This window comes from Ipomoea nil, unplaced genomic scaffold, assembly GCF_001879475.1.
Source record: "Ipomoea nil cultivar Tokyo-kokei standard unplaced genomic scaffold, Asagao_1.1 scaffold0268, whole genome shotgun sequence".
Taxonomy (NCBI): Eukaryota; Viridiplantae; Streptophyta; class Magnoliopsida; order Solanales; family Convolvulaceae; genus Ipomoea; species Ipomoea nil.
In genome coordinates, this window is record NW_017616696.1 from 4430116 (window position 1) to 4443399 (window position 13284).

General features: G+C 36.4%; 1 protein-coding gene and 1 pseudogene across 1 annotated transcript; both read left to right on the forward strand.

Annotated features, from left to right (window-relative positions):
• Window positions 1–215: 215 nt before the first annotated feature.
• On the forward strand, window positions 216–12082 carry LOC109149346 (annotated as a pseudogene).
• On the forward strand, window positions 245–2562 carry LOC109149357 (cytochrome P450 76A2-like). The gene is made up of 2 exons (XM_019297084.1): window positions 245–1222; window positions 1781–2562. The coding sequence occupies exons 1-2, from the start codon at window positions 329–331 to the stop codon at window positions 2372–2374; spliced, it is 1488 nt and encodes a 495-aa protein (XP_019152629.1). The 5' UTR covers window positions 245–328; the 3' UTR covers window positions 2375–2562.
• Window positions 12083–13284: the final 1202 nt, after the last annotated feature.

The following is a 13284-nucleotide window of genomic DNA, read 5'->3' on the forward strand; positions in this document are numbered from 1 at the left end:
ATGACCTCAGATGGTAATAACTCAAACTTCCCGTATTGAACTTTTGGAGGTTGTTGAGGAAAAAAAATAATAATAAGTCTAGATAAGCAAGCCAAAGTGTCCATTATAGTGACGTTGCGCATTTTGAATAAATACAAATAAAAAAAGTACTACTTATTGGGGATAGACATTGAGAGTTGACAATGTAGATATGAAATGTTGGAGATTCATTTAATAGTAATAATGTCTATATATAGTGGCAATTGGCAAATTACAATGGGAGCACAAAATTAAAATCCAAAGAAATCTATAGTATATCATATATACCTGAGAAAGGGATTTTGCAAATATGGGGTCTCTTCTTCTATTCATTTTCCTTTTATTACCACCATTGATGATCTTCGTGTTCTTCCCAAGAAAATCAAAATCCTATAAGCTACCTCCGGGGCCCCGTGGCCTGCCGGTTCTAGGCAACATGCTAGACCTAGGACCCGAACTGCACAAAACAATGGAAGGGCTGAAACAAGAGTACGGCCCTGTTGTTTGGCTAAGGATAGGCACCCTAAACACCGTGGTTATCCAAACCGTCGTCGCCGCTACCGAGCTGTTCAAGAACCACGACGTCTCCTTCGCGGACCGCAAAATCCGCGACGTCAACTGGGCCTACAATTATGCCGACGCCTCTCTGGCGCTAGCCCCCTACGGCGCGTTCTGGCGGGTGCTACGGCGGATCTGCAGCGCCGAGATGTTCACTGGCCGGAAAATGAACGACACGGCGGCTATTAGAAGAAAGAGCGTCGACGACATGCTTATGTGGATTGAGAAAGAAGCTATAGCTGCAGGGCGTGGTGGTGTTGAAGTGGCGCGGTTTGCTTTCCTGGCGTCGTTTAACATGCTGGGGAACATCGTGATGTCGCGTGACTTAGCGGATCCTGACGCCGAGATAACCTCGGAGTTCTTCAATGCCATGACGAGAATAATGGAGTGGTCGGGGCGTCCGAATATTTCCGACATCTTTCCTTGTCTTAGGTTGCTTGATTTGCAGGGATTAAGAAGGAAGATGGCTCGCGATCTCAGGATAACAATGGGAATCGCTTCATCGTTCTTGAAGGAACGCATGAAAGAAGGAGCTGATGACACAGAAAATCTGAAAGATTTCTTGAGCGTACTGCTTGAATTCAAGGGCAAAGGAAAGGACGAACCGGAGAAGTTATCAGAACATGAAATTCTCGTACTCATAGTGGTAGGTCCTTTATTAGTTTCTAATAGTTTGAAGAAATATCCACTGCACAACCAGCCAAGTTAGTCAGATTAGTAAAAGCATGTCCGCACCAAATTAGCTCATTAATTCAGTAGGTAATATTTAGGAGAATACGAAATTAGGCAGATCTATTTGGCCCTGTTTGCTGAGTTATTGAGTCACAATTTATATCCTTCAAATGCTCTGTTGGGTTGGGTGTGAGAACCTTGGGGTTGGAGATTTAACTTTTTTGGAAGAAGACTAGTAAAAGCCTAGGATTAATTTTGATACCAAATTGAAACATGTGTTATATTTCAACTAAAATCCTAAGCTAATAGTTAAATTATTGCCATTTATGACTTAATAACTATAATGTTTAAGTTTGACTTTTGGTAGAATTGACCTATTGGTTTTGTTTGAATATAACCTTAGTTTACTATTTTGTAATTCTTTGTGGCTTAGAGTTGGGTTTACCCGGTGTACAATCACAAATTTTCCCGTGATCCAATAAAAAAAATCCAATGATAAACTAAAATCTTGGTTATTATTATATTGTTGTAGGAGATGTTTTTAGCGGGCACAGAAACGACAAGCAGCACGGTGGAGTGGGCAATGACAGAGCTTCTAAAGAACCCTGAAGCAATGGAGAAGGTGAGAGCAGAGATTTCAAAGGTGGTCGGATCAGAAAAGAAGTTGGAGGAGAATGACATCGACAATCTGCCATATCTACAAGCAGTGGTGAAGGAGACATTCCGTCTACATCCTCCGCTCCCTTTCCTGATACCAAGAAAAGCAGTTGAGGACACCAAGTTCATGGGATACGACGTGCCAAAAGACACGCAAGTGCTCGTCAATGTTTGGGCAATGGGAAGAGACCCAGAGTGTTGGGAAGACCCATTGACGTTTAAGCCCGAGAGGTTTCTTGGCTCAAATATTGATGTAAAGGGGCAGCATTTTGAACTTATACCGTTTGGGGCTGGTCGGAGAATCTGTGTTGGGCTTCCGTTAGGGCACCGTATGACGCACTTGGTCTTGGGGTCGTTGCTCCACCAATTCGAATGGGCAGTTGAGCGGTGTGTTGATCCCAAAACTATGGATATGAGGGACAGGGTGGGCATCACATTGAGAAAGCTCCAACCTTTGAAAGCAATATAATACCAAAAAAGCGTGTGATTGGAAACTTGTAGATGGGAATATCATATCAAAAATCTTGTGGTCCCGTACCAAGTTGCTTCCTTATGTGGGAAGTGGTGGGTTCAAGGATAGGTGGAGGTGATTATGATGACATTTAATTTTGATATAGTTACTTATATATGTTGGTATTCCCTTCCCTTATAATTAAAAAAAAAAAAAATAGATGGACATATCATATTATGATCCATGTTGGAACTTGGAAATTAGCCTTAACAAAAATAATATGTAAAACAATAAAAAGATAATACTCAAAATCACCCATCCATAATTCTCAATTTTGTTCTCAAATATCAATTCATCCAAAATGATCTTTTAACGTATAATAATATGCAAATTTTATCTTCAAAAAAATAATATGCAAATTTTAAACAATTTGGCCGTAGTTCAGCCACCCGGATGATTAAATTAGGTCAATTTTGTATAATTAAATGATCATTCTGCATGAATTAATAGTTAAGAATTAAATTAAAAATTATGTCATAATTTAGTGACTGTTTTAAGTATTAACTCTACAATAAATATAGAATAATACTTTAAACTTGTCCACAAAAGGTAAAATTTCTCGTCCAAAGACCCCCAACTCACATACTAGCTCGACAAGATTGTGGAATATTTGTGATGGATTATATGAACCTGGGAGTCCGGAGTATACAACCCATATATATGTTCGAATATAATAAATAAATAACAAAACGATAATAGGGGTAGAAATATTATATTAATTGGATGTATAACGCTATTACAGAGGTTTGAGACGTGTAATAACGAGACAAGTGTTGTAAGAAAGTAGAAGATACTTGAATAGGACACCGGGGAGTGCTTTTATACTCCTCGGCCACTACTGGCCCGAGGTACACAGGAGGAGCCGCGGTTAGCGCTGCAAGACTCGCTCCACGCGAGGACCCGATCTTCGGCCGAGCCCGGAACTCGGCCGGGCCGACCCGGGGTGCGCCGGTCGACCCCGGGCGCGCCAGCCGACCCCGTGGTGGCCGGGCCTACGTAGGCCGACCCTGGGGTGCAGAGCCCATGTTGGCCGACCCCGGAGTGCCGAGCCCATGTTGGCAGACCCCGGGATGGTTCGTCGCTCCGTGTTCACAGTAATCGGGGACCCCGTGATAGTAGCCGAAGGCCCCGTGATAGTAGCCGAAGGCCCCGTGGTAGTAGTCGAGGACTCCGTGGAGGTAGACCCCTCCATGGTCTATCCGGCCGCGTGCGTAGTCCACTCGATGCCGGATGTGATTCGCTCCATATTTCTTCGCTCCAGGTCCGCTCCGTAATTATTCCATCAATTTGATATCTTAACTTATTTTGATTAAGGTTGCAATTGAAACAGTTGGTGTCATGATAAAAGTAGAATTTTTAACAAGTTGTTGGGATGCTAGATCCTTTAGTAAGTAGGTGCGCAATAGCCTATTAGCCTCACTCAAAGGACCAAGAAGTATATTACTCCGTACTTTTTAATCTACCAACTATCATGATTTCATATAATCACTTTATGCTCTAGTAGCTCGTATTGCTCTCTTAATTGAGAGGTAATAAATTCGATCTCCCGTGGGAACAGTGTAATATTGAAAAACAATAGAATTATATTGAATATGAGTGGCCAAGCACATTGTGCTCAGATGGCATGTAGTGGCTCTCTCATATGGGAGGTCATGAGATCGAGCCTCAGTGGAGGTGGTGTTGACTCTTTGTGCTTCAATAGGTTGAGAAAAGTATAGATGAACAGATACTACAATGTAATAGAGTTAATAGCCAAAAAAATATTGAATATGAGTGATACACCAAAAATTCAGGCTTAATATTAATATATAAAAATTAAAAAATTAGTGCAAATTATATTTCACAATTTTTTAAAATGGTAAATTTTAATTATTATTGATGGATTTAATTAACCCGGTTAGACCCGAATCAATAAATTCGGATAAGAACATAATATAAATAATAAATAAATAACACGACACGATGTCGTAAAGGCCGTAGAGACCGTATATTGTATTAAATGCCGTAAATTGACTATTACAAAGGTTTTTAGGACAAAGTGTGTAGAATATGAATCAAATGTGTAAAATGAACGTGTCTTGTTAGGACAATGAGGGGGTCTTTTATACAAGCTAAACCCCCCACCCGCCTTCCCCCTAAATCGGGGGTAGTTGGATCTCCGCGTTGACCGCGCCCGGGCGAGACCGGGTCAGGTCAACGCCCGCTGATCTCGGGCAAAACCGAGCTCCCTTACTCGAACTCGGGTAAGGCCGAGCTGCTCCACCCGAGCCCACAACCAAGTGGCTCGGGTCGGGGCACCCCAAGGTGCGAGGTGGCTTGGGCTCCACCTTGGTGCTCCGAGTCCGTGATGCTACCCCGGGTCGGACCGTGTGTATAATATATCCGTCAATTATATTTAAAAATATAGGGGAAAAAAAAGAAGAAAGAATTTATATTTGTGTTTAATAATAATGTAAACAATTTTTATAAAATATATATTTATAAAATAATTTTTGTTTGAAAATATATTAATGAATGAAAGCAACAATATAGTCAGGGGGACAGAGTCCCAACACAGCGAAGTAGCCTGAACAAAGGCTGCTGCAGCAAGAGTATAAGCATGTAAATTCAAAGCTCTAGAGACTAAACTAATAGAACAGAAATTGAACGAGCATAACAGCTCTACATTGATCAATCACAATCTCAACATAGGATAAAACCGGTGTCCGCGTAGATAGTAGGCTGTTACGAAGTTCCGAGCAATTTGTGAATAAGTCCAACGCGATCACGTCCCGACCTTTCAACCATGATAGAACTTCCTTGCAGGCTAGGGACTCCGCCATAAAATAACTTAATCATTAGTTTCTATAAGAAATGTCTTAGGTTTGAACCTCATCCCAATCAGAGTTGACATAATTGTTAAATATATACTACATATATGTTAAAATATACGGAGTATTAAAAAATAAGTACAATATAAAATTTAACATAAACTTTGGTCAAATAATTAGCCCGACTACATACAAAACATTCAAAGTTGAGCATCAAAGATTATAAATCATTAACTTTGAAAATTATTTTCTTGCATTAAAAAAAAAAAAAAAAAAAAACAAATTTAGGTTAAGTTTTTTTTTTCTTTTTCCGTTTAATTAATCTTCGTTTGATTTTAGAACAAAACTCAATATTTCAATTATGCCTTTTGCATTATTGAGATGATTTAGGTCATTATGGTATTACTATTTTTTTGAATGTCTTTTTATAACGGTACAATTATACATTACTTTACAAATATTATACTATTATTTTTTTTATCGGACAAAATTGTTCTTACATCATTGTCAAACCTGCGCGACCTAATTACAAAGTTAGTGATCAGAAGTACAATTAAACCTAGACTCTAAAACGATAGGACAATTTTCTAAAGAATTGGCAATGTTACATCCCACTGGAACAAGTTTACACATCATTCTTAGAATTTATCAATGTATGAAAGCTTCTAAAAAAATTTGTACGTTAATTTTTATTATATCATTATAACGATATCTATTGTAATAATATATTTTGAATTATTTATTATCATCATCTATTGACAACAATTGTAACAAATTTCATTAACAAACTCCCAAAACAATCTGTCTCAACAACGAATGTAAATTTAAAAAATCAATGACTTTAATGTTGTTGATGAAAAGTATGTACGCCACTTTATTACTCTTATTAAATTAAATAAATTGGTAGCTACAAAAAAAATACATATGCATTTAATTAATTTAGAATTAGATGTCTATAATGTCATTATTAAACAAAAATTATTCATTATAAAAAATTTTAAAAGAGATATAATTTCATTAGTTATATTATATTTATTTTCTATAACCTTCAAAAAAAAATATTTATTTTCTACAAGTCAAAGATTCCTCACCTTCAATTCAAATTCATTAATTAATTGTAGGAATACGGGTCAAATAGACCCTCAAACTATACTAAAATGTGGAATTGAACCCTTGAACTTTAAAAAGCTCCACTTAACCCCTTGAACTCCAAAAACTTAAGCAAATAGCCATCTTTACCTATTTTTACATGTCATTTACAGGTTAATGCCAGGTTATAGTATACTATTCTTATTTTTTCTTTTTCTTTTTGAATTTTTCTTTTAAACTAATAAAAATATTTTAACACCATTAATATTTTTTTATCAATGTCGTAATAGTCGCCGCCGTTGACCTATCTGAAGCTGTCGCTATTTACCTACTGCATCTGCTGCCTACCACCGTCACCTTCTTTTTACATGGATTTGAATATCCGCGTCACCCGATAAAGAAAGAGATTATAGTTCATGTATTGTTTGGAGCCCATAAAAAAGTAATCGATCCGCACGTACACGTGAAGGGCATGTTGAGCATATAATATATAAATGTAAATGTACAATTTAACTATTAATTTAAACTTTTAGTTGAGATGGACCACATGCTTCAATTGTCATAATGGATGTGAATTCTTGAATGCGCATAATGTGAACAATTTATTGATTTTGGTTGTCAAATGTCAATTTCAAATATAATTATATGGCAAGTAAGCAAAAGTATTGAATCACCACCACTATCAATATGGACTACTTTTACTTCCATTATCAACCACCACTCCACCAGTAGCAGTTTGTAGCAAGTCCGATCCCCACAAGCAAAAGGGATATGTGGTGCAAGATAAAGCCGTAGATGAAGTATACTCTATCCGTCTTGAAGATATTTCGCTTGCCAAAATGTCAACTTACATTTTTTTTTTTCTTAAAAATAAAATTAAATAGTTAAAAGACAATGCATTTTTTTTATTCCATGTTATATTTGAAAAAAAAAATTATATTTTTAATTTCTCAATTATTCTATTCTAGTCATTTTAATCCTTAACTTTTTATTGTTATAATATACTCCTAACTTTTTAAAAAGTTGCAATTGTAATCCTTGAAGCAACATAACAAACGCATTATATTATCATTTTACTTAATATAAGGATAGTTTAGTAATATTATCTACATAATAGAGATCTTGATTTTAACAGGTTCATGTAAGGAAAACTAGGAATGATATATCACAGTTGAAAAGAAAATATTTAAAAAAGAATTGAAGATTGTAAATTCTCTATTTTACATTTGAAATACTAAAATTGAATAAATTATAAAGTAAAAAAAAAAAAAGATAATAATTTATATATAATATGAAAAATGAAATAAAGATACACAAAATTTAAATGATCTTAATATATTGGATAAACTATAGTTAAGACAGATTAAATTGTAATGGTGTAATTATTAGACTGATGAGTTTATTACCTTTTGAAAAGTTGGTATAAATTCAACATTACAATCCGAATTTGTAATATAGATTCAATATTTATGAAGGATTATAGTATGAAAGTAGAGAAGAAAAAGATCAGTCTTTGTAACTCGATGGAGCTACAAATCTACAAGAGTAAATGTTTGTATTGAATAAAGTTGTGAGTTTCTTTTTTGAGTGTCGACTATGAAGCAGGTGAGACATCGATACCGCCCATCCAAGTGGTTTCACGCACTTTCTATGGCAATTATTGTTGGTTGGATCCACCATATGCAAGAGTAGTCAAATGTTTGATATAGGGAACACCGCACTTTTGGTGTTGAATTTTTTGCTCTTTAAAAAAAATTTGGTTTCTATAACATACTATCTTTTGTTTCCCAAAAAAATAAAAGTTTCTGTAAATTATCTTAATTATTTATAATATTATGTTTTTTTTAATACTATTAACTCTATTACAATGCAGTATCTGTTCATAACTACTTTCTCAATCTACTGAAGCACAGAGAATCAATAGCGCTTCCACTGAAGATGTTCAATTTGGTGCTATTGAACCACAATTTTAGTCACTAGTTTTATATAATTGTAAAACTTTAGTAACATATGATATTATTTTTCTCATTATAATCATATCAATATTCATTGTTAAAAATAACGTTTTAGTGAAACTTTAACCATAGATATTGATTTTAAATGATAAAAATAATCTCATAAAAAAGAGTTTACTAATAGAGTTTGATAATTATATAACAAGAGGGACTATATAGCAAGAGGAGTGGAAGTACAACACAATAGACAATTACGAGACTAAATATGTATAAATCAATTAACATTGACCAAAATTTTAAAAGTGAAACAAATCAAAGACCAAAAATGTTATTTTCCAATTAGATATATTTATTATTTAGTACTCTTTCTGTCTCATTTCATGTGTCTAGTTCAGTTAATCAATTTTAAAGTTATTTTTAATTCAATTATTTATAATATTAAGTCTAGTATTAGTATATAAAATTTATATATTTAGAAAATATATTAAAATTACTATTAAACACAATCAAATTTAAAAATAATTTTTAAAAAATACTAAAGAAAATAAACAAAGAAGAAAGAATTGGTTTGACTAATGAATAGTAAGCATGACAGTTAAAATGAGACAGATGGAGTATGTGTTGTTTTTTTAATGATAATCAACAACAATGTTAATACACAAATTATATCATGGATTAGGGTCCACCATGCACATTGTGAACTCTGTTCCTTTATGTACCTGCAATTAACACATTATATACAAGCTAAGCCCTATAATCCTAATCGACAAAGGATCACAATGAGGTAAATCAACTTAGGTTGCTCATAACTATGATTAACGAGGAAGCTCACCGTCGTTACCTGTAAATGTGCTTTTTGTGAAACCTACTTGTAGCCTTAGTCGGCAAAGAACCACAAAGTCATAACTCATAAACCATCCTATGATCATGCAAAGAAGTCGAACTTGAAAGCTCGTGGTTACCAAACTAACTATTTGACCAACTTGGCTAGGGTTACCCATAATTGACATGTTCAAACTAAGAATGTCAATAGATAGCTCTCACAGGAATCGAGGTTGAAACTGTACGGTTACTAAATCAATTGTCCGACCAACTTAGCTGAAGTACTCAATAGTTTGGTAACATTTTATTGGAAAGAATTAATTAATTAATTAACTCTAGAAGGATATAAATAATATACTTAGTTGTAGCCATATGTTTTAAAAAACTTCCAATATTGAACTTTTGGAGGTTGTTGAAGAAAAAAAAAAATCTTAAAAGTCTAGACAAGAAGCCAAAGTGTCCATTATAGTGAGGTTGCGCATTTTTTAATTAATAAAAGTAAAAAAACTACTACTTAGTACTTACTAGGGATAGACATTGAGGGTTAACAATGTAGGTATATATGAAATGTTGGAGATTCCTTTATTAGTAATAATGTCTATATATAGTGCAATTGGCAAATTACAATGGGAGCACAAAATTAAAATAAAAAGAAATAGTGGCAACTGGCAAATATGGGGTCTCTTCTTCTATTCATTTTCCTTCTATTACCACCATTGATGATCTTCGTGTTCTTCCCAAGAAAATCAAAATCCTATAAGCTACCTCCGGGGCCCCGTGGCCTGCCGGTTCTAGGCAACATGCTAAACCTAGGACCCGAACTGCACAAAACAATGGCAGGGCTGAAACAAGTGTACGGCCCTGTTGTTTGGCTAAGGATAGGCACCATAAACACCATGGTTATCCAAACCGTCGACGCCGCTACCGAGCTGTTCAAGAACCACGACGTCTCCTTCGCGGATCGCAAAACCGGCGACGTCAACAGGGTCTATAATTACACCGACGCCTCTCTGGCGCTAGCCCCCTACGGCGCGTTCTGGCGGGTGCTACGGCGGATCTGCAGCGCCGAGATGTTCACTGGCCGGAAAATGAACGACACGGCGGCTATCAGAAGAAAGAGCGTCGACGACATGCTTATGTGGATTGACCTGCAGGGCCTGGTGGTGTTGAAGTGGCGCGCTTCGTTTTCCTGGTGGCGTTTAACATGCTGGGGAACGTCGTGCTGTCGCGTGACTTGGCGAATCCTGACGCGGAGATAACCTCGGAGTTCTTCAATGCCATGAAGAGAACGACGGAGTTGTCGGGGCTTCCGAATATTTCCGACATCTTCCCGTGTCTTAGGTTGCTTGATTTGCAGGGGTTAAGAAGGAAGATGGCTCGCGAGACCAGGATAACAATGGGAATTGCTTCATCGTTCTTGAAGGAACGACGCATGAAAGAAGGAGGTGATGACACAGAAAATCTGAAAGATTTCTTGAGCGTACTGCTTGAATTCAAGGGCAAAGGAAAGGACGAACCGGAGAAGTTATCAGAACATGAAATTCTTGTACTCATACTGGTAATAATTAAGTCCTTTAATTTATTAGTTTCTAGCTAACAGTCTGAAGAAATATCCATTGCACAAAGTTAGGGTGTGTTTGGTTGGTGAGTTTTGCACATAGGAATGGGTATGAAAGTGATTGTTGTTGTTTGGTTGATAGATTTTTAGAACACTACTATGGTTTTCGAATACCCCATCAATTGAAAAATCCATACCTAAATACAATAAGGGTTTCATTCCCTTATTCATTCTCAAGCACTACTATTAGTAACCATTCTCATTCCACCCTACTACCAAACATGTTAAATACTTTCACCAAAACCCATTACCATTACCAAGTATTTGATACCCATTCCGATTCCAATTCCTATGTGCGAACCAAACACACCCTTAGTATGATTAGTAAAAGCATGACTGGCTTAGTTCAATGGTTCAGTAGGCATTATCTAGAGAAAAGATTAAAGTTTGAACTTTTATGGCCGTAGTGTGAGGATTGTGTCCAAAGTGAGCAGATCTTTTCTGCACACTCACATTTGGTCTTTGAATCACCGTGATTTGCATTCTTCCAAATGCTTTAATTTGTTGGATCGGGGTGTAGGGCCCTTGAGACTTGGGGTTGGAAATTCAACCTTGGTTTACCATTTTGTGATTCTTTGTGGCTTAGATTTGAGTTTACTCGGTGTTGAGCAGCTTCAGGTAGTGACTACAATTTTCTCCCTGATCCAATAAAAAAAATCCAATGATCAACTAAAATCTTTGGTTATATATTGTTGCAGGAGATGTTTTTAGCGGGCACAGAAACGACAAGCAGCACAGTGGAGTGGGCAATGACTGAGCTTCTGAGGAACCCTGAAGTAATGGAGAAGGCTAGAGCAGAGATTTCAAAGGTGGTCAGAACAGAAAAGAAGTTGGACGAGAGTGACATCGTCAATCTGCCATATCTACAAGCTGTGGTGAAGGAGACATTTCGTCTACACCCTCCACTCCCTTTCCTGCTACCAAGAAAAGCAGTTGAGGACACCAAGTTCATGGAATACGACGTGCCAAAAGACACGCAAGTGCTCGTCAATGTTTGCGCAATGGGAAGAGACCCAGAGTGTTGGGAAGACCCATTGACGTTCAAGCCCGAGAGGTTTCTTGGCTCAAATATTGACGTAAAGGGGCAGCATTTTGAGCTGATACCGTTTGGGGCTGGTCGGAGAATCTGTGTTGGGCTTCCATTAGGCCACCGTATGACGCACTTCGTCCTGGGATCATTGCTCCACCAATTCGACTGGGAAGTTGAGCAGTCTGTTGATCCCAAAACTATGGATATGAGGGACAGGGTGGGCACCACATTGAGAAAACTCCAACCTTTGAAAGCAATACCAACAAAGCGTGTGATTGGAAACTTATAGATGGGCATGGTTCGTCCACATATTATCATCCATGTTAATTAGTGTAAACATATCATATTATCATCGCAGACCATCTATATATCTACCATAGGTTCATTCACTAGTCACAATAAATTATATTGAATAGAAATAAGGGTCAAATAGGACATCGAACTACACGCAAAAATGTAATTAAGTCACTCAACTTTAAAAAAATCTTGCAATTTTTCTAAATAGCAAGTAGCCTCCCAATAATGCAGGTAAACATGTCACATGGCATATTAAGTGGATATATTCCTACATAGAAGCTAGAGTGTATAATTAATAATCATTTTTATTTTTCTTTTTACCTTTTTCACCTTCCTCCCTAAGATGTCGTTGACATCAAATACTCATATCCAACTTCCGGCTTCATGAAACTCAAATCAATATCATTAACAAGTTTTTATTTCATGAGGTCTGACATCTTATTTTGTTTCATAGCTTGCCAAGTATAAAAAAATGTCTTTGCTTCCGTCAAAGAATGAAATAGCATATTCTGAATTTGTGATGCCAACCTCATCTGAACTCTGGTGAGAAAGGAAAAACATAGCTACAAAATTACCAAAAACAACATAGCCCTGTAAGTGCGCAAATTATGCTGTGCAACCCTGTGCACCATGTATGGTGCACACAGTTGCAAAAACGACGTCGTTTCGACTAAAAACGCGCGTCCCACCTTTAAAAAAAAAAAATCAGGTTCGATTCCCGTCAATAGCATTTTTTTTTTTTTGCATAATTTGAATTATATATCCACAAATTCATAACTATATATCCACAAGTTCATAACTATATATCCACAAATTCATAACTATATATCCACAGTGATTGAATAACACAAAATCCAGAATGAATGAACTAAATATCCACAATGAATGAACTAAACATCCACAATGAATGGACTAAATATCCACAATGAATGAACTAAAAATCCATAAATTCATAACTATATATTCACAAATTCATAACTATATATCCACAAATTCATAACTATATATTCGCAATAATTCATAACTATATATCCACAATAATGCTGTTGAGGAGAATCGAAACTGAATATTTTTTTTTAAATGGGACACGCGTTTTTAGTCAAAACGACGTCGTTTTGCAACCGTGTGCACCATGCATGGTGCACACAGTTGCACAACATAACTATTCCTATAACAGTAGGGTTTGGGCTTTGGCCTCATTTATTTGGGGAAAAAGACTAGAATGTGCGGTCAACAAGCCCAAATTC

Coding starts and splice junctions, on each gene's coding strand:
- LOC109149357 (XM_019297084.1), top strand. CDS start 329: ATGGGGTCTCTTCTTCTATTCATTTTCCTTTTATTACCACCATTGATG. Junction 1,223..1,780: donor AAATTCTCGTACTCATAGTG/GTAGGTCCTTTA, acceptor ATATTGTTGTAG/GAGATGTTTTTAGCGGGCAC.